The sequence below is a fragment of the Mytilus edulis genome, chromosome 7 (assembly GCF_963676685.1).
Source record: "Mytilus edulis chromosome 7, xbMytEdul2.2, whole genome shotgun sequence".
Classification (NCBI taxonomy): Eukaryota; Metazoa; Mollusca; class Bivalvia; order Mytilida; family Mytilidae; genus Mytilus; species Mytilus edulis.
Window position 1 is genome coordinate 8675696 of NC_092350.1, and position 22250 is coordinate 8697945.

At 32.3% G+C, this 22250-nt stretch overlaps 1 protein-coding gene across 1 annotated transcript in view; it reads right to left on the reverse strand.

Moving 5' to 3' along the window:
• Nucleotides 1–22250, reverse strand: part of LOC139482932 (uncharacterized) — a 45574-nt gene that overhangs the window by 1455 nt on the left and 21869 nt on the right. The window contains exons 22-40 of the mRNA XM_071266960.1: nt 21649–21925; nt 20605–20791; nt 19913–20124; nt 19302–19534; nt 18804–18957; nt 17692–17870; nt 17155–17298; nt 16548–16710; nt 15360–15504; nt 14516–14637; nt 8485–8627; nt 7567–7714; nt 7194–7397; nt 5903–6109; nt 4136–4909; nt 3436–3648; nt 2801–2896; nt 979–1310; nt 462–669 (exon numbers count right to left, since the gene is read on the reverse strand). Coding sequence (XP_071123061.1) covers nt 462–669; nt 979–1310; nt 2801–2896; nt 3436–3648; nt 4136–4909; nt 5903–6109; nt 7194–7397; nt 7567–7714; nt 8485–8627; nt 14516–14637; nt 15360–15504; nt 16548–16710; nt 17155–17298; nt 17692–17870; nt 18804–18957; nt 19302–19534; nt 19913–20124; nt 20605–20791; nt 21649–21925 — 4141 coding nt within the window. The remainder of the gene's footprint in view (nt 1–461; nt 670–978; nt 1311–2800; nt 2897–3435; nt 3649–4135; nt 4910–5902; nt 6110–7193; nt 7398–7566; nt 7715–8484; nt 8628–14515; nt 14638–15359; nt 15505–16547; nt 16711–17154; nt 17299–17691; nt 17871–18803; nt 18958–19301; nt 19535–19912; nt 20125–20604; nt 20792–21648; nt 21926–22250) is intronic.

A 22250-nucleotide genomic window follows, 5' to 3' on the forward strand; every position in this document is an offset into this window, starting at 1 on the left:
GTAGTCTCAAATATATAGGATAAAAGTTAAACTGCTTGAAACGTTTTTCTCAATCCCAATTGTGTCTTTTTTACTAAAAAAAATCTGCATTTGCGAAATAAAAAGTAAAATCACAAAAATACTGAACTCCGAGTAAAATTCAATCGGAAAGTCCCTAATCACAATCAAAATACAAAACACATCAAACGAATTGACAACAACTGTCATATTCTTGACTTGGTATAGGCATTTTTGAATGTAGAAAATGGTGGATTAAACCTGGTTTTATAGCGCTAAAAATGCATTTTCAGCATGACATATAGTTGTTAATTTCTGTGTCATTTTTGTCTCTTGTGGAAAGTTGTCTCATGGGCAATCATACCACATCTTTTTTTTTTAAATGTGTGTCGTTTAGAGAGTTCCTGTTTGTATGCTATATACACACTATACATTTTAACCTTGTGTGTTATGTTATACTATACCTATTAGCAATGGCGACATTTGAGAAATAACAATTTGTGATGACACTTGAGTACTCCGTAAGTACATTTTATTTACTGCATTGACACTGGCTGAATAGTTTCCATTCGATATATCCAACCCCTCAAACAAACAATAGGATATGTCTTGGTTTTCAGCAATAATTGACTTAGAAATCAATGTTGATTTGCCATGGCTTTGCAATGTCAGCTGAAAAAATAAAGGAGTTTTTCATCTAAAATATAATCTGGTTTCAATGGCGGATTTGGAAATTCTGCCCGCCTTTTGGTACAGTCAATATCGATTTCGAAATTCCGAAGTTACATACTTCCGGTATGACTAATCACCAAACAATGTGCAAGTAGTCTATTTTATAATTCATACTCATGTCAAGAATTTTTTAATTTTTTTTTATATAAAAAGAGAAATTTTTAACATTTAACTTTAGCAACATCCAGTTTAAGATAACTGATTATATGCCCAATATTAAATAGCATCTTAATAGGTGAATTGACTTACTAGGTAAGAATCGAGACCCGTCAAATCCTCAAATCCTGTCCATTTTACCCTGATAGATGAGGTGTCACCTTGATAATGATCTCTTGGGTTGTATTCCGTTAAGGAATGTGGTAGAATTTGTACCTCGGCTGAAGTAGTATTTGGTGAAAGACTTGAAATTTTAACACCATTTGACGACTTTGAGGACTGCAATCCTGCCTCATTTTTACATCGCAATGTCACGTGTATCATCTGCATAGACACTTGACCGCTAGTAAATACTTTTGATATTCTTTTCACACCACTCGCTAATTGCTGGAAAGTTTGTATTTCATTCCCATATGGTTGATAACCTGCAAATCAAACGTATCTTATCAAAACATAGATATAGGTGGATGAGGTATGAGTGCCATTGAGACAACTCTCCATCAAAATAACAATTTATTAAAACCATTATTATGTAAACCATTATAGTCAATGTACGGCCTTTAACACATAGCCTTGGCTCACACAGAACAACAAGATATAAAGGGCCCCAAAATAACTAGTGTAAAACTATTCAAAAGGGAAAACCAACGGTTTAATCTATATATATAAAAAAAAAAAAGCGAAAAACGTTCTCTTGACACACCTAACATGTATATAATTAACATGAATTTTGTCTCACACCCCCATTCGAGGTTCCAATTACTTGTATTTAAAATTCACAAACTACGGGTATTCATATACATTGTGTCTTAAGTTTAAAACAAATGACAGCCATTTCATGTCATGAAATTATTTAAGTTTGGCATCAAAAATAGTTAAAAAAAAATTAATTAACAATTAAAAACCAATTGTTCAAAGAACAATTGAAGGTCTTTCCACCACTAACAATATATTTTGATATGAAAACATTGATATTCAGTTTGAATGTCAATTCCTATGGCTTTATGATGTATAAATATGAATTTCAAGCAAAGGTCAAAATCTAGAACGTCCAATTTGCCTTTGACCTTGATCTCAATTTCAAGGTCATCAACTAAGGACCTCAAGTCAAGAGATCCTAGGTCCATAATATGTAAGGATAATGAGTTATATCACTTAACGCATTATTCTAAATATAAAAGGGGAGAAAACTCCAATTTACAGTCAATGACCCTCGCTATTGAAATTTAAGTGTTAATACATGTCACTACTAACAATTTAGTAAAGATAATTTGTCGATATCGTTTACGGTTATTGAAAATAAGTGAAAATAAGCCAAAATAAAAATTTAGAAAATGACCTTGACCTTGACCTAATTTTCATATTTTTGGACTAAGGACCTCAAATCTAAAGACATTATGTCTCTATCACTTATGGTTTACCAGTTAGAAATGCATATTACTTATTTCAAACATAAAAGGGGGGAAAACTGTCATATGGAATCTATATACGGCTTCGGTCAAAATAAAACAGAACATCCTGAGGATATAACGAGCAATTTGATAAAATAAATTTGTCGGTTTCTTATACTGTTGCAAAGCCTTTGAGATCACAAGAAAACAGTGTTTGGGGAGATAACTCTTATATGGGAAAGTATTCGGTTAAGCGGTGACAGTTTCAAAAACGTATAAACTGTTCGATATCAAATTCCAGATATCTAAGCGACATCTTGCAAAACAAAAAACAGCGAAGGAAAAAAATTAGGTGGAAGAAAAAAAAATAATAACAATCAGAAGAAAACCAATAGGTCTTTCCACGGAAAAAATAATGCATAAGAGACTTACATTAATTAAAACACATCCCAGGGATTTAGTGTATTATCGCTAGGGTATTTTCCTATTTGTATTTGCTTTATATTTAAAATGCTTGTACTCACCAACTGCCCACTCACAAACATCTATTCCTGATTCAGCATCATTTACCTCCCAGTTTGCAGATACTTCTTCTGTTGTTTGTGCGTCTATATCAGAACCTACAACAGCAGATATGCATAACTTTTATCAAATCAGAAAAAAGCTTTAAAAATCAAATAGAATGTATTTAATGATAAAAACTTTGCAAGAAACCTTTCTACAATTCAATGTGAAAAAATATGATGCAATATTAACGACATTTACATCTTAGAATCACAACATACAATATTATCACGAAATATCAAACAAGGTTTCCATCTCTTGTATGTTTCTTTGTTTAAGAAAGTGCTTTAGACTAAAATAGATAATTGAGCTCTTTTTTAAATATATATTTAGTATTCTTATGATGCTGAACACACATACAATTTGATGTGCATTATATTAGGGAAATCACTGTAATAATAAGGTAAACAATCACCACGTTTTAAATAATTGACATGTAGTAAAGGCATGATCAATTACCTGTTTTTGTTGTCTAATTATATTTCATTCAATACAATCATCTAAAACAAGTGATATTTTATGCACCAAATTTTCACACTTCAACCTCATATCTAGCATATTTTCTATTATTGTTTATATTGATTAGTACACAAACCTATGCCATCATTAACAAATCTAATATCTGGTGCTGTTAAATCTACGAGAAGATCCTCCGCGTGCGCTTCTCTTCTTAATCCAGCAGCATTTGTAGCAATTACAGTGATATGGATGACTGACGTATGAGCTAGACTGACATTATAATTATAGGCAAAGTTATTCAGACCAACACTTGTAAATCCTTGGACCTCTGTGCTTCCCTCTGTATAGCCTAGAAAAAAGTATTTATTAAAGTTTTCAGTTGATTACACTTCAATATTTCTTCTAAAAGAATAACATATAATTACTTTTTTTTTATTTTCAAGACTTTTTCTTTTATCTTTAATTTGTGATGAACGCATTGCATCTGATGCTTTCTGAGGGCGGAACTTACGTCGATTCGCCATAGCAAAGTTTCAAACAAGACATGAATTTCCCTTTTTCTGCAATGAATGGCTATAACAATTATTATTTCTGACAACGGTAGTATACTCTTGTAAATTTTGATAAGTACTCGAGTACGTTTTTCATTTTTGATTACCAAGTTCACATTCGAATGTCTTCGTCATTCCATAAAAATGTCAATTTCTTTAACACGCTTAAGCACATTTCGATTCAGCCAGTGAACTGCTAGGGATTATAACACTTAAAGCTCAGCCAATCATCATCTGGGATCATTGGCAACAACATGGGTCAAGAAAGGGTTAAATAATATTTACCTATAGCCCACATATAATCTACTATTGGACTTTCTGGATCAACAAAACTCCACGAGGCATGGATTGATGACCACTGATGCAGAGCCACCACATGGGCGTGAATATGTTTGCCATTTTGATTTTCTTCGTCATGGTTATGGAGAACAGTTTCCTGAATTTTTACGTCATCAAAAAGAATACCGGTATTTCCAGTCATGCTGCCAAGATTGATTGTTTCTGTTGTTGTGGACGGACGAAAGTAGAATGTATGATGGTGCCAGTTTAACTCCTTTGATGCACTTCCGTGTTTATCTTGTTTTGTATAGACCATAAAAACGTGCCTTGTATTACCCAATTCTATATATCCCTCTTTATTTGCTAAAACAGCACCAAGAATGGGAGGATGCGCTGTTACAAAAGTCGCACGATATAAATGTCCAACAATCAAATTGTCTAATGACTGTGATATCTGTCCTTCAACAAATATAAATGACCTTCCGTCGATAGCTACATTTTTACCAGATTTTAAAACTCCTACACAACTTCTTAATGAGTTATTCCATTGCATAGCGTAAACAAGGTTGTTGCAAAAATTTGCATTGGTAATATTGTCCCAATCAATTGCTTGACCATTCACGTCTTCAAACGAGGGATTTGCTGCAATATTTTGATCCAAATGTTCCATAAGTGTTGGTTCTGGATGTGTAGTGTCAATCATGACGCCATTTGATTTCGATGTTTTAGATCTATATCCTATACCGTCTACTGCATACACTAGACTTTCAACCTCCTCTCCTGTAAAAATGAAGCGACAGAAATTGTACAACGTCATTTTCTCATGTCGCTAGATATAAAATATGTCGTATGTCAAATGACACTCGCTTGTTCTAAATTTCTTGGAAACTGTATGTGATGGTTCCCCATATTATAGCTTTGAATTGTGAGTCTGAATACGATATAAATGAGATAATAAAAAATAATTTGGTGACAGCAAAGGTCAAACATTGTGCGTGTGAAGTATAGAGCGAATTTATCTTGCAGAGTATCTTAAAATGTGACATTTAATCAGACATAGATTACCTAAGCTGAATTTGGCAAAACGTTTCGAATTTTAGTCCTCAATGCTCTTCAATTTTGTACTTTTTTTGGCCGTTTTAACTTTTTTGGATTCGAGCGTCACTGATGAGTCTTTTGTAGACGAAACGCGCGTCTGGCCTATATACAAAATTTAGTCCTGGTATCTATAATGAGCTTGATTAGACTTACTGACATATGGAAGTGATTTGATCTTCAATCTTAAGAGCCTACCTCCATTGGTTTATACAAAACAAATGCCAACAATAACAACTTGTTAGCTGTTGGTGACCTTCTGTTGTTGTCTGCTCTATGGTCGGGTTGTTGTCTCTTTAACACATTCCCCATTTCCATTCTCAATTGTATTAGTGTGTTCTCTGCATTTATTTCCAGTCTTTCATTATCATTTTCTCCTTGGTTGTTCGGGCGAAAATTCTTTTTCATGTTATGTTGGGTTTTTTTTTTTTGTAAAAAGAGGTAACACTTCTACTTGTGTATAAGAAAATAAAACCCGCTAACTAAACACAATCTAAATAAATGTTAGTTCACGTGTTTGCTTTCATCAAATACCAATTATAGAAATATCTAGGATGTAAAAAAATGCTTTAAACTCTGTACAATTTGATCTTTAGTAGTTTTTGGCTAATCAACAGCTGTATTTCAATTCAGTATTCTTACGTTATAACCTTCCTACAATAATTTACTAAATATTACCTGTATTTATGTGTGAACTATTAAAGACCCTGGACACAGAATGGTGAATCCCCACATTTTCCCAGTCTTTAATGTTGCAAGGTACAGAAGCAGATTTAGTTTGTACACACCACATGTAGTTTGTTATTCCTGAATCTCGATCAGAAAACCCATGCCACGAAGCTCCGACCAATTTTGAATTATTCTGATATTCTGTGTCGTGCATTCCTAAAACAAATGATAGTACAATGATATATGCAGGCTGAAACTTTATAATATAAGGCATTTCAGTCAGACGTTTACATAAGACACAAATTATTTCTGTTATGATACTTCTTGCAGCCTCATTATGAACTTGAGGCGAGGTACTGTAGTAAAAGCACTGAGTCTTTTATGAATATGTTTTGGCTGAGCATTTACTCATTTTGTGTCATGAAATGATACTCTTTATACCTTTCTTTCGTTTTCAATAATTAAAAGACTGATGCAGTAAGCTTTTAAGTTCAGAAAACTACTAACCGAATCCATATAGTAACATTAATTATTCCCCGTAAAATTTCCAATCGTATATTATCCTTTGTTTCAATACTGCCGATTTACAAAACTCATCTCTTTTTTAAGTAATACACACCAAAAATGTTTTGTATTTAGTTTTTAATAATACATGTAGTATAATTGTATTCAGTTGTTATTCACGATCACTGACCGTATTTCGTTGTAACCTTCTCACTGACCGTATTTCGTTGTAACCTTACATATTTCTCGACATGTTATTATTTGAAAAGGAACAGAAATGTACGTACTAGTTATTGAAAAGGGAGAATACTAAGAAGACAATGAAAAAAAAAGATAAGTGGCTACGATTTCAGAGAAGCTTTATTGTGCCATCATATAGAGTATATGTACCATACTCAGCACAATGAGTGCCTAATACTTCCCCTTATGAGGATATCTCCTAAGTGGGTTTTTGTATCGGGCTTTAATTTATGTAATTCATTACACAATTAAAAATTACAGAAAAAGTATGATGATTCATGATAAAACCAACAATAACAGAGATGCGAAGATTCCAAAGGGCTTTCAAACAAATTTTCCGAAAACAGTTTGATATTGCCATGGCAAAGAACGAATGATACAAAATGACGAAAAAGAGAAAACATATGGTACCAACTAAATATTGAGCATCACGACGCCCACATAACACAGGTGAAATCACAGATAACAGGTAAAATGAATTCCTACAATAATGACATAATTAAAATGACACTAGATCTGCATTTATATATTGGGATATTCTTTATATAATACCCACCTATACCATCATAGACAGTACCAGTAACTGGTGGTAGAGAGTCAACCATGATACCGTCTGATGTTGCAGTAGCATGGATACCAGAGTAACTGTATCCTACTACATTACTGTAAAATACTTTCCCTGAAGATAATGGTACTCGGCTGATGTTATGTGACGTTACTGATCCTGGTAGATCTAATTCCACTTCATGTATATCATGACCTTTAACAAAATTTGGTTCATTATTTCTAATACAATACACAAGTGGCTAATTTGATAGTTTTAAAGCCTTACACATCTTTTGAAAACAGAATTACCATCTAACCAGATAATTTATGCAAAATGTCAATGTACAAATGTAGTGTAAACAAAATATAGTTTTAAATCATACCTCCTGGATATGTACTAAGATACACTTTAAACTTGGCAATTATATTAGCATCATCTTTAAACACGTTTGTCCATTTGACTGTGAATGGAGCACCAGGTTTTAGGTAATCAACATCCTTCTTCCAGTGACCAGGTATTTGTTCCACAACCTGTAATGGTTGGACATCGAATAAGTTTTGATATAACTTATACACAAATCAGAATTCCAACAGTACAAAAATCACAATTGTGTCCGTGTAGCTAATTCGTGTCCATTAAGAACAGACATTTTAATAATCATAAATGAAATTTAAAGTTTAAAAACAAATAATTTGATGTTGAATGCAACACGTCTTCTGATGAGATGACGTCGTTTTGTTATTCTCGTGGGATTTGGTCCATGTGTGTTACATTTTAGTGTTATGTCGTTGTTCTCCTCTTATATTTAATGCGTTTCCCTCGGTTTTAGTTTGTTACCCCGATTTTGTTTTTTGTCCACGGATTTACGAGTTTTGAACAGCGGTATACTACTGTTGCCTTTATTTATCATATTATAGACAAAATTTTGCCAGGTGACCATGACGTCATCAACGTTTTTTCATGATTTACGCCGGTTTAAAATGGAATTTAGAATTTTATCATAAGAAATAACTGTAACATTTTGTCAGTCTATTCGAAATAACAAAAACAAATGTAGTACACACGCGTTATTCAGTGTGCACTACATTTTTAATGTTATTTCTTCATAGACAGAAAAAATATTACAGTCATTCCTTAAATAAAATGTAATAAAGGTTTATATCTTAGCGCTTCGAATATTTTCTACATTGATTATTTGTCTGCGCAATTTAAATAACTTTCAATCAAAGTACTCGTTTGAGTTAAAAATATGTATTTTTTTAATATTCGGGACGAGTAAATTTGATTTTATTGTACTAACTGCTGATCCTTTGATTTTCCGCCTAGGAAGAGGAGTTGACATAACTAATATTCCATCTGTTTTAAAGTCTGCATACGTGTCGTCATTGTACCAGGCTCTGACGAACATCGAATACGATACTGGTGATTCCTTTAACCGCTGACCTACATTTGTAAAATGATTATAAATTCATCAGTTGACAGTTAAAAGATAAAACCACAGCTTAAACACGACAAATATATTAACAACAGTCAATAAAAAAACTGATAGAAAACTGATAGGTGAGGTACAGGAACCCCGTAAAAAACACACAACTGCAACATTAAGGATTAATTAAATATTATATGATAGAGACAGTCAAATAACACAAACTTTTATGTTATAATAAGATATAATGCACCTAGAAGGGCTTTTAGTAAAAATATTTTCAAACTCACTTAAGCTTGTTATATAAATGTATTAACGTTGACACCACAACTGGTAAATTGTGATACACACTATATCATCAAATAATAATCACATTAAATATAAGCAGACTTGAATGGTTTAACCGACTAATATCCAAAGAAGAGCCAATGAAATTAAAGACACGTTCAAAAGTCAAACATAAACTGACAATGCTATTGCATAAGGCTACATATATGTAGGACTCGGAGGTGCGATGGGGACGTTGAAGTACAATGGTCACGCTGAAGTGCGATGGTCCACGCCGAACTACGATGGTCATGTCGCTGAAGTGCGATGGTTTTGTGTATGACGTTTGAATAATGTGACGTTTTCAAAATACAACATGGATTCACAGGCAATAAAATATGGTTTTGTAGATGAAATTTTCATGCTTATAAAGGAAAGTAAGGGGAAAAAAGGAAACGAACTATTCAAGTCCCGAACAGTTTTAAGCATTACATGTTGAGGTTACAGAAATATGTTTACACATTTTAGGCAGCAAAGCGGCTGAAAGATCAACTTGGACTAACCAGTATTCTAAATTATTCCGCAGACTTTTTGTACGATAAATACAGTATACTTATCTAAATATTAATCTTAATTTATCTTTACGTAATCGTCACAAGATTTTATGTGGGCAATTTAATATAAAAAAAATTGGCTAGTATTAGCAATGTTTCAATGTTTTTGCTATATCACGTTTATATAATGTTGTTTTATTCCCGAGATAAATTCAGTCGCTCTAGTCTTATTTTTTGTGGTATCAGTGTTTATTGTCTACAACATATCACACAGAAATTAACCTGCCTAAACCTTATTTGTACTTCCCAATTGGTCATCCTGTAATTTATTTTTCGTGAAATAATTCACAAGCCTCGCTATTAGTGAAACATAGATTAACTTGTCGCTATTTTACTTCGTGGATACTGTTTCGTAATCAGTTATATATAAATTGATGAAGAATTGTTGTTAACAATTACTAAGTTTTATATTAATATTTAAGTAAATCAGTGGCGGATCCAGAAGTTTCCATAAGTGGGGTCCCGCTGACTGCCTAAGAAGGGGGGCGCTCAAGTCATGCTTCATTGATTCCCTATATAAGCCCCAGAAAAGGGGACCGGGACCTCTGCCCCCCGAAATCCTCCTCTGTAAATGAGATGGACACTTCTTAGAACTTTTATAAAAGACCTACACGCTGAATATTGTTTTCCCTTGAAAACCTTATTCCATACTCTTGCGTGCTAAAAGGAGAATTGGAGAATTGAAAAATTAGATTAAAAATTAAAGTGTTTGGTATGATCTAAATAGAAATTAAACCATCTTTCAAATTAGAAATAAATTTTCACTCTGTTATTAATATAAGTTAGATAATTCATACCAATCTAATCTTGAATTTCATCCAAATTATTTCTTTATTTTCGGAACACGTTTTAGAAATTTAAATGTGACGTCACTTTGGGCGTTTTATTGACTATGGCTAACAGGGCTGTGATTTTGTAATGTATTCTTTTTTATTCTATAGCTAGTCACAACTTAAGTTTAATCATGTATATCTATTATATAGTCATTTTATAAAATTTACTGTTTGCAAAACTATGTATTATTGTTGATAATAATGATGTTTTTGTCCCAGGCGGATAACCCTGGCCTCACAACTTTTTGGAACATTTGGTCCTCGGCGATCTTCAACTTTGTAGTTGTTATTGCTTTCAAACTTTTTACATTTGTGTGGACGTGGCGCGCGTCTAGCGTATAAAAAAATATTTCTTAACCAGTTACCTTTTGATGGCTATTATTCGTTTGTTTTTCTGTGCTATATTTTCTCCCATTTATCTGTTTATTTATTGTTACCTTGTCGTGTAATGTTGTCATTTCAATGTTATAATTAACACTACCATTAAAGCGGGGGTGAGAGGGGGTTGGCATGGCCACAAAACCAGTTTCAACCCACCATTTTTTCATAAAATGCCATGTACCAAGTCAGGAAAATGGCCATTGTTAAATTATAGTTCGTTTCTGTGTGTCTTACGTTTCAGTGGTGTGTCTCTGTTGTGTCGTAGTTCTCTTATATTTGATACGTTTCCCTCAGTTTTAGTTTGTAACACGGATTTGTTTTTTCTCTATCGATTTATGAATTTTGAACAGCAGTATACTACTGTTGCCTTTATATAGCAAATACTTTTGTCAAATCTTAATGGTTTCATTTTAATGAAACAACTCATGTACATTTTGCTTTTACTCAAAGTCTTAGGTTGCCCATCGCACTACAGCGTGATACCATCGCAAATCAACGTACACTACCAACTGCTCAGAGTCTGAATTGAACAGTTTTTGTGCTCGAGCAGTAAAATCGAGCACACTTTTTACTCGACTAGTCTCGACATTGTCTCGACTGTACTTAACTGTACTTAACTGTACTCGACTAGATCTCGACTTTACTCAATTAGTCTAGTTCAGTACTAGATGATCTTGGTGTAGTCTGAAATGGTCTTGACCAAGGCTCGACCTGTTTCGATCTGTCTCGACATGTCTTAACTCAGTCTCGACCTGTCTTGACTAGTCTTGACCTTCAAATTTAGTTTTGACTGGTATAAATCAGCCCATCTAACTGAATTAAATATTGATCTTACAAAATTCAACCTTATTTGGTAGTTTGATTTATTGCTGTGAAATGAAAGAATTTAATTTACAATAGGTAAAAATAAAAATTATTATATAAATTCAGATAGGCGTCTTTGATGTTTTTTATAACTTGTTCTAATCAACTTGGATTTTCATCAAACTATGCAGCTATCTTAGATATATATTAAGCTTACTGAATGTCATGTCATTTTTTTTTTTGTTGTATTGCTGTAAAATTAAAGAATCAAGTTAATCTTGGTAAAAAAGCTAGGATTTGCAATTCGGACAAAATAGAGATAATAAACTTTAATTTTTTTTAATAACTTTTTCAAAATAACTTGAAATTAATAAATATGTTTAAACTAAATTAACTTGGATTTTCATCAAACTATACAGCTACCTTGGTGATATTATAATCTTACTGAATCCCAGGTTGTTATGAAGTTTGGTGTATTACTGTCAAATTTAAGAATCAAATTAATCTAAGCAAAAAGAACTAGAATTTGCAGTTCGGACTTTATTCAGATAGTACATTTAAATTTTTTTAATAATTTTTTCAAATCAACTTGGATTTTCCTCAAACTATACAGCTACCTTGATGATGTATTAATCTTACTGAATTTCAGGTTGTAATGACGTTTGGTGTATTGCTGTCAAATTTAAGAATTAAAATAATCTAGCTAAAAAAGCTAGGATTTGCAGTTTGGGAAAAATTTAGATAGTACACTTATAATTTTTTTCATAACTTTTTCAAATAAACTTAGATTTTCTTTAAACTATATAGCTATTTTAGTAATATATTGATATTACTGAATCACAAGTCGTTATGTAATTTGTAATATTGCTGACAAATTTAAGAATTAAATTGATGTAGGTAAAAAAAAAAGCTAGAATTTGCATTTCAGACAAAATTCAGATAGTAAACTTTAGATTATTCAAAGCAACTTGGATTTTTATTCACATCTACAGCTATCTTTATTATATGTTATTCTTACAAAAAACGGGTTATTTGAACATTTATTTTATTGCTGTCAAATATAAATATTTAAATTATAGGTATCTATCTGAATTTTGCAAATTTAAATGAATGTTATTTAGAATTTAAAACTCTCTGGTAGATGTGATCTTTTGAATAAGTTTGCCCCAAGCAAGAGGTATTGCTCTATAAATCACCACAAATCAGATAGCGGCATAGTTGATGAAAATCCAAGTTGATTTGAAAAAGTTATTAAAATAATTAAAGTGTACTATCTCTATTTTGTCTGAACTGCAAATTCTAGCTTTTTTTAACAAGAATAATTTACTTCCTAAATTTTACAGTAATAAAACAAAAAACAAAATGACCTAGGATTCAGTAAGCTTAATATATATCTAAGATAGCTGCATAGTTTGAAGAAAATCCAAGTTTATTTGAAAAAGTTGAAAAAAAAACTAAAGATGCCTATCTGAAGTTATATAATAATTTTTATTTTTACCTAATATAAAATTAGATTCTTTCATTTCACAGCAATAAATCAAACTACCAAATAAGCTTAAATTTTGTAAGATCAATATTTAATTTAGTTAGATGTGCTTATTTACACCAGTCAAAACTTGAAGGTCAAGACTAGTCGAGACAGGTCGAGACTGGTTGAGACTGAGTCGAGACTAGTCGAGACAGGTTGAGCCTTGGTCAAGACCATTTCAAACTACACCAAGATCATCAAGTACGGAATCACACTAAGTAAAGTCGAGACTTGGTCGAGTACACTTAAGTACAGTTAAGTACAATCGAGACAATGTCGAGACTAGTCAAGTAAAATGTGTGCTCGATTTTACTGGTCGAGCACAAAAACTGGTCAATTCTGACTCTGAGCAGTTTGTAGTGGTAGTATCAACAAGTTAACGTCAAAATGTCACCATCGCACTTCAGTGTGTTCACCACCGAACTTCAGCGTGACCATCGCGGTTTGGAGTACCATTGCGATTCCGAGTCCTACGTATTTATACTGATATTTGCAAAATGATAATTACTCAGAACAACTTACATACCTGAATATTGTTTTAATACAGAAACATAAAGAGCAAGATTAATGTTGCAAATAAATATATGTAGACCGTTGGTTTTCCCGTTTGAATGGTTTTACAAGTAATTTTGGGGCTCTTTATAGCTTGTTGTTCGGTGTGAGCCAAGGCTCCGTGTTGAAGGTCGTACATTGACCTATAATGGTCTACTTTTTATGCCCAACCTACGATAGTAGAGGGGCATTATGTTTTCTGGTCTGTGCACCGTTCGTGCGTCCGTTTGTCTGTGCGTCCGTTCAGGTTAAAGTTTTTGGTCAAGGTAGTTTTTGATGAAGCTGAAGTCCAATCAACTTGAAACTTAGTACACTTGTTGCTTATGATATGATCTTTCGAATTATGAATTTATGAAATTATACTTTTGATCCCAATTTCACGGTCTACTGAACATAGAAAATGAAAGTGGGAGTTTCAGGTTAAAGTTTTTGTTCAAGATTGTTTTTGATGAAATTGAAGTATAATCAACTTGAAACTTAATACATATGTTCTCTATAGTATAATCTTTCAAATTTTAATGTCAAATTAGATTATTACCCAATTTCACGGTCCATGGAACATGGACAATGATAGTGCGAGTGGGGCATCCGTGTACCTTGGACACATTCTTGTTTAAAATTGTTATTTGGATGAAGAGTTGTCTCATTTGCACTCACACCAATCTTTCTATATCTATGTGTATAGATAATTGGACTGTTGATCAAATCTATGATGGAATTGATTTGTTCATTTATGTTTATAAATACGAGAACCTGAACGAGCATAACTTATACATCAATTGATATGTACAACAAAGTAAAGGTAAAACATCCACATAAGTAAACGTCTTAGCTTGTATGTCGTTTCGCAATTCTGTTTTATAGAACCAATTGTTAAACAAATATCAATCAACACAAATTTAATAAAAACAAAAAAATAAACTTACCTCGTTTAATGTTCAATATTGCTTGATTTGTTTGTCCTGCATGATGCCAAACATCGTCGTTTAAATTATCAAAGATTCCTTCAGGTTCATCTTTATCTGAATATCCGGCTGTCCATTCATACCTTAATCATACACATATTTTTGAATCATTTCAATCTGTGCATGGTATCTATTACAGAGAATTGTGGGAAAATATTTATGGTCGACAGCAATTTAAAACGTTAATGAAAAACATTACACTTATTTATTCATTTATATACACATATTTCATTTGCCTTTTTTATAAACGTTTAAACGTTAAAGGTAGATCCGAACATTTGTACACAAAAGTAGAGTAAAAAATGGCGACGTGAATTTCAGCATTATATCATTTGAATGACCAATGGCGTAATATAATTCGATTGCCAACTAAAACTTTGTTTAATAGACATCACACAACTGTAGTACAACAACTAAAATATGAAATACAAACAATTTTAAATTGAAGCATGTCATTTACTATATGATTTATTTATCTCGTGAAGTAAATTCGTTAATTACGACGAATGGAAGGAATCTTGAAGATACCATTGTATATACAGTAATTTCTAAAGTGATAACAGTATTCAAAACGTTTTGTATCTAAGGGTGATCAAGATAAATACGAGTGAGTTCAGTGGTTAGATATCAAAACCCGACCCGCAATTCAAGACATGCGTATTATATGTAGTTTAAGTTATCGATTATCTAACCAATCGTTTATCTATTCCCAAGACACCAAGATTTTCTGACAGATCTATAAAAGTCATTTCCGCTATTGAAATATGAAGTAATTGAATTAAAATGTTGACCCCAAAACACTTACCACAGAGGCCTCAATCCCTGGGCTTGTATAACATGCCATTTGGCAGCCAGAGCGACATTTGATGGCGTGTACTTTATGTCAGTAAAAGGAGAAGACTCCTGGATATTTGTTATGTCGTATATGCCAAGTAGGTTGTTGTTGTTTGCTAAAGAAAAACAGGTTGGTTACTATATTATTTAAAAAGACCTTATACATGAATTTGTTTTGTATTTCATGGACTGATTGACATTATTAAATTTTCTAACCGGAGAAATGAAATATGTATTTCAAAGTTAAATAAAATGAAGAAAATAATTCAGTTGGTTACTGTGTTCCATATTCATATTCGTCATATTTATCTTATAAATAATAACATATTGTTCATGTCAGGGCCTTTTGCAGCCGATTAAACATTTTGGTTTTCCCATTGTTTAAGATGGTATGGTAGCCTATAATATTGTATATCCAAGTTCTATGATCTCTTGTTAATTATTGCAATCAGACCACATCTCCGGTTTTTTTTTATATTTTAGTCTATTTGTAATGATGAATAACTGACCGACCAACACTTGTAAAAATGTTTATTCACTCTTGCAAATTTCACTGAATAGTTCTTCACATTTTTCACAGAGCAAAGGCAATATGTAACTACTCATTACACGGGAAAGCCATTTGCAAAACTCAATTGTATATAAAGACAACTTAATATTAAAACATATAAATTAAACAATATCGCTCCGAAGTTTCCTGTTAATGCACATATTTAACCTTAAAGCTTATAACACAAGTTTATAACACAACGGGTTCCACTCGTGAAGTAGGATCTGCTTATCCTGAAGGGCAAAAGAGATCGTCCCAAGAATTTGGTGCGGTTCGTGATGCTCCATTTTTAGAGTTCTATGTTGTGATTTGTGTACTTTTGTTTGTCTGTTTCTCTTTTGGTCGTTTTTCTTGTTTTGACAATGACGTTGTCAGTTTGTTTTCGACTTATGTGTTTCAGGAATCTGATGTTCAAAGACTGTTTCCCACTAGTTATATTTTTTTGAATACGAATTGGGACAACAAAACGTTAGAATAATCGGTATACATATACATCTGTATGTTATGTAGTATTGGAAAAATTAAGTATGTGTAGTTTGCAGTTAAAAAAGGGCGGACGTATTGGGCAGAGAAATAAATAAAGTAGACATAATCCTATTTCGTATATACCTTTAGTAACATCATGGCATGATCTTTTTGTGCATCGTTGACCTTGAGCAGCACACACACAATGTCCTTGACACGTGACCGCTGCACATCTCCTTATCAATTCTAGTGAACCTCCAGGTACAAGTTTAAATTGAGAATGAATCATTTTACTTTGTAATCCAATCTGTCAAAAATGCAAATAATTTCATCAGATTTTAAGCAATTATATTGACGCTAACATAGCATCAATTATTTAACATGTATTTTTCGATGAATTGATATTGTTGTTGTCGAGATGCTGTGTCACTGACGTTTATCACACATTACCTAATACAATGAATAAAATAATGCTTTAACCATGGTTGCCTTGTAAGAATCTTGTATTTTGTTGAAGGGAATCTATTTCGGAGATACACATCTCTCTTTATTCCAAGGATGTATTTCCTACCAAATAAAAACTTTTAACTGTTGGTATGTAAGGAAAAAGAATTAATCTGAAATGGTTCAATATTATGCAAAATGTTTTCTATACGTTTTACTGATTATCGGTTCTTAATTTCTGTATGTGCGTTGCATTATCATCAATTCACAGTATTATTCCATACACATAAAGTGATAAACCTGTTACCTGGTTTACAGCCCAAACGCTAACAAACACGTTTTCAAACTTGGCCAGATTTTTCGTATCAACTTCAAATGTCTGAACAAAGCCTTCATCATGCTTATCAATTCCTGACTGATTGTGCAAGAACTCTTGTGGTGAACCAGATATCTACAATATGAACACAAATTAACGCAATCAAATATACTGTCCCGGTCAATTACAGATGACCGATAAAATGCTTTTCAATTATTTGTTATATTTAGTTTAAAAATACTAATTTTCCAAACTTTTTATTTTCATTTTTTTCAGTTAAGATAGTTTCAAATTATGGGTCTTCCATAGTTGTAAGGAGTTGCTATTTTGTAATTTTATATATTTACATGTTTATGAATGTTTATTTTCCATTTTTTTTTATATTTTATGTCTTTTGTTCTTTTACAGATATGATGATACATATTCAGAGAGAAATGTTTAAAAGAAACCAATAATTGAACGGCTTCGGTATGACACATGTATTTATGAAGGCTTGAATACATATTCAATCATCAGAACAATTCTTACCTTGTTAAAATCATCCATCATGTACTTGCTACCGATAGATACAGAGTACTTTTCGATTCCAGTATGAAGGTCTGTAAAACCTAACCATGATACCCACAGTTTATATCTTGACCAAGTCATCCAACCATTAACATGACGATGTAGATTTGCTGCATGGTCAGTTCTTATAGCAAACATGCCTTTAAAATTGAAACTTGAAATGGGGAATGTGTGAAAGAGACAACAACCCGACCATAGAGCAGAAAACACATGTCTACCCTATACTATAAATTTTCTTTCAAATATTTCCATCAATACGTTTGATCGATGTGGTAAAAGGTCATTCAAAGACTTTCATTTAACAAAACTACATGCTGTATGAATTGAACTGCTTTACAATTTCAACTATGATTCATTTTTTTCATTTGATTTCATGTACAATATTTACATATGTAAGGAACATGATGTATATGTTGCATGTATACTTATAATTGCTTCATATTAGATGGATGAAAACAATTTTCTGAACTGAGATTGAGATTTAGGTACCAGTTTCTACATTTGAAAAATTCCTGTACCAAGTCCGGAATATGACAGTTGTTGTTCTTTCGTTTGATGTGTTTTATCATTTGATTTTGCCATTTGATTAGGGACTTTCCGTTTTGAATTTTCCTCGGAGTTCAGTAGTTTTGGGAATTACTTTTAGAGAGTAATCTCATACTAAATGTTGCATTGCAACAACTGGTCGTCCTTGTAACAGATTTGTGTGTTAAAACGGTAGTCCATTTATCGATGAAATGTGAAGAAACATCGTCTTCAACAGTTAATAAAAGTTTATCGGTAGAAATATATACTTTTATTTTACACATTTGAACATTAATCGAACCCATGCTTTTCCACACTTACTGCATGCATCAGTCATAAGACATTCTCTTCTGAATTATTCATAAGTTCAAAATTTCTATGGCGTATCCACTTATTGGATATGTTCATACACTAAATGATTTTGTTAGTTACAATTACTTCTTAGTCTTGTCTCATTTTTACAACTAAACAAATATCTTTTTCACCATTATCAAGAAAACAGTGCAAAGCTTAAGTCCTTGGGTTGATTCTCATCTTATAATGATTACCTGGTGTAGGTGGTGAACTGTCTACCATGATTCCTCTAGATTCGTCTTCAACACATACTTTGGCACCATTACAAACTATAAGTTTTATTGTATAATTCCCACCATCATGCAAATCAAGTTGTGAAAATGTATACTCTCTCACTATACCATTTAACTATATAAAAGATCGAAAAATCAGTCGAATGAGTTGCAAATGTAAATATGTGTTTTTCCCATATGAAACAATGTAAGAATAAACTAGTATATATTTTGTACAATCAAGGGTTTTATCATGAAGGATTAAATTAAAGTGAGATATGTCAGATACAACGTTACAGTATGATTTATTAACTGTTTTCTTTTAAATCTTTACACATTTTCTCTAATTAAAAAGGTTTTTATTCTTTTATCTATTTTCTGTGTTACCGTCTTTGTAGTGCCAAAGAGACAAACTACGCTACCATGGAACAAAACCCACTGTAAGGCCATCAATGGGTATATACTTAGTATGTTTGTTACCTCCGTTGATGATGTATTAAACTCTCCTCCTTTATGTGATGCAATAGATAGATACTGGCGCTGTATGAATGATTCTTTGTCTTCTACCTCCCACTGGATTTTAATAGTACTCCTAAATACAACTGAAGTATCTTTTATTGAACCAACATCGGCAGATAAGTACGGTTTAACTTTTATTGATGGTGGTGAATTATCAATGTAGAACCCGTTTGATGTAGCCTCCGTAGTTAATCCTATAAATGTGAGACAACAGACTCAGACATAACCAAAAAGAAAACATCACTTTATAAATTGTTTTTTTATCCAAATCTCCTTTCTGAATTCACCTTGATTAGGGTTAATATCCAAATAATAGAAATCAAAGGATGTAAAAGAACATATCAAAAATACCAACAAAAACAAACATATTGATTTTATGATTTAATAATTTTAATCTTAATAATACACTATGGTTTTAATCTTCATAAACAAAATATTGTTTCTCACATCGAATTCTTCAATGTTAATGTATTCACTTAAACTCTGATAGTAAACGTTTAAAAAAAGTAATGTAAATATGACAGCTCACATTGATTTCTAAAACAAATGAAATTATATCATTTTAATAATACCTGCTTTATTGTACGCTTTTATTGTAATGTAAATACGCTGTCCTAATGGCAGTTTCTGTGGTAGATCTGGTTCAACTAGAAGATCAGTCTGTGGTAAGTGTGTTGATTTTACTATATCATCCTGACCTGGCTTCGTTCCAGCTCTCCATGAGAATCTGTCTATACCCGACTGTGGGTCCGTAAATCCGTACCATCTAGCAGAAAGGTAACGCCTATAACAGAATTGAAATATTAATATTAGAAGTTGTTAATTTCTATAAGCATCTGCTCACCGTTTGACATTACGAAAATATTTAATATTTTAAAATATAACAACATAAAATTTATCAAGAGTCTAAAATAAGTTTATAGATAAACAGAGAATACCATCACTTGGAAAAACATTCAAATAGACAAACAAATTTACCAATATTATGCTATGTAGAAAAGTTCAACTTGAGTAAATGAACGTCATTAAAACCCAGGGCTCACTAAACCTAGTTGATTTGTATAACAACTCGTGTAGATGTGATGTGAACAATTACAACATTAAATCAATTTCTTATGAAAATACTTTTTGGCACATCTAATATGTGTGCCTTCTCCTTAACCTGAATATGCATGCAAACGAAACTATATAAACGGTTTCTCTCAATACGTTTAACTACAAAGTGTTTTTCGAGGTTTATATATTTGAATCATGCTGTTTTTACCTCAATGACTGATATTCTAAGTCATACACATCTACACCATCTAGTACTATTCCTTGTGTTGGTGGGCTGTTGTCAATAACAACACCATCTGACGTCACAGATGTACACATGTCAGCTGTATTACATGCTGTGATAGTAGTATAGTATCGAATGCCTGATCCCAAATGCATATGACATAAGGTGTAATCTAACAAATAAGAAAACAATCGCGTTAGTATCTATAGAAGCCCAACTATTTAACATCAGATTCCTGACTTATGACAGATGCAAAGCCACGCAGAGGGTTCGGTACCAACATTCGTATTTAGCTGAAGCAATAGTGTAACGTCACAACATGATGTCTGTTTGTTTTGCTCACACATTGATGTGACTAAGATGGAATTCTTACTTATGGCATGTGCAAACAAAAGCATTTTCGAGGTATGGTACGAGTGTAGAGCAGATATTTTCGGGGTCAAGTGTTACGATTTTTTTACGTCAACGATCAGTGGTTTTTTGTTATCGTACATTTGTAACCACACATATTATTTATATATTTAGAAATACCAAGCACGGATTTGTTCATGCAAGTGCACGATACATTCGTATATCGATTAACATGTGTGTGCACAAGACACATGTCCTTTATAACAACCATGTATTCTAAACCAAATAAATTTCATTGGATCTTCATTAGAGTTAACGGTTCTTATTAACTCTGTCCTGCTAAACATGCAAAAACGATATTCTTATCCTAAATATGAACTAATTTTCCAGTATATCGATAATTCCTTTGAGTGAAACCAGTTTCATTTTGTAAAATCCATTTAAGCATGTCAGCATGCTATACATGTCAGCATGCTATACATATCAGCATGCTATACATATCAGCATGCTATACATATCAGCATCCTATAGTATTATATTTACTGATATAGATAAAAAGAAAATACATCTGCAATGAACTTTATAACTATAAGGAAACATTTGTTTTCTTATATCAATTATAGGACACATTGATAAATATTTACTTTTATAGTGTTTGTCGTAAAAATTTAAACTTACTATATGTTATTCCGATATCCTGGTTGATTAATAAGTCTTCACATTCCGAACAGGTTCCGATGCTGACATAATATGACTTGATGGTAGAATGTGGATCGTAAAAACCTTCCCAGTAGGCAGACAGTGTCTTCACATCTGTTTGATAATCTCTGTCCTTCATATATGACAGAGCTGATTCAACACTACCATCGTATACATGACCAGCCACTGGTGGTGACATGTCATATATGTAAGCCCAAGACGACGCTGTGCTGATAAGGTTTGCTCTGTTAACAGCCTAACATTAATACAAATTATAAATTCAGTATCACGTTTGAACATTAATCATAGACACCAACATACCGAGCCAGTTTAAAAGCATGTAGTTCAGTATCTCATAAGTAAATATCATATACTATAGTACCTAACAAGATTTTGTGAGGTAGACGAAATTGACTTTAAAACGATCGTATTGACTTTTGATGTGCAGAAATAGGCAGATCGGACATATTTTGATTTTAGTTACTTACTTCTTAAGTTTGGGATTAATAGTAATCAAAATATTCCAATGAGACTGAAAAATGTTTTTTTTATTATGATAAATAATAATTTTACCTGCCGTA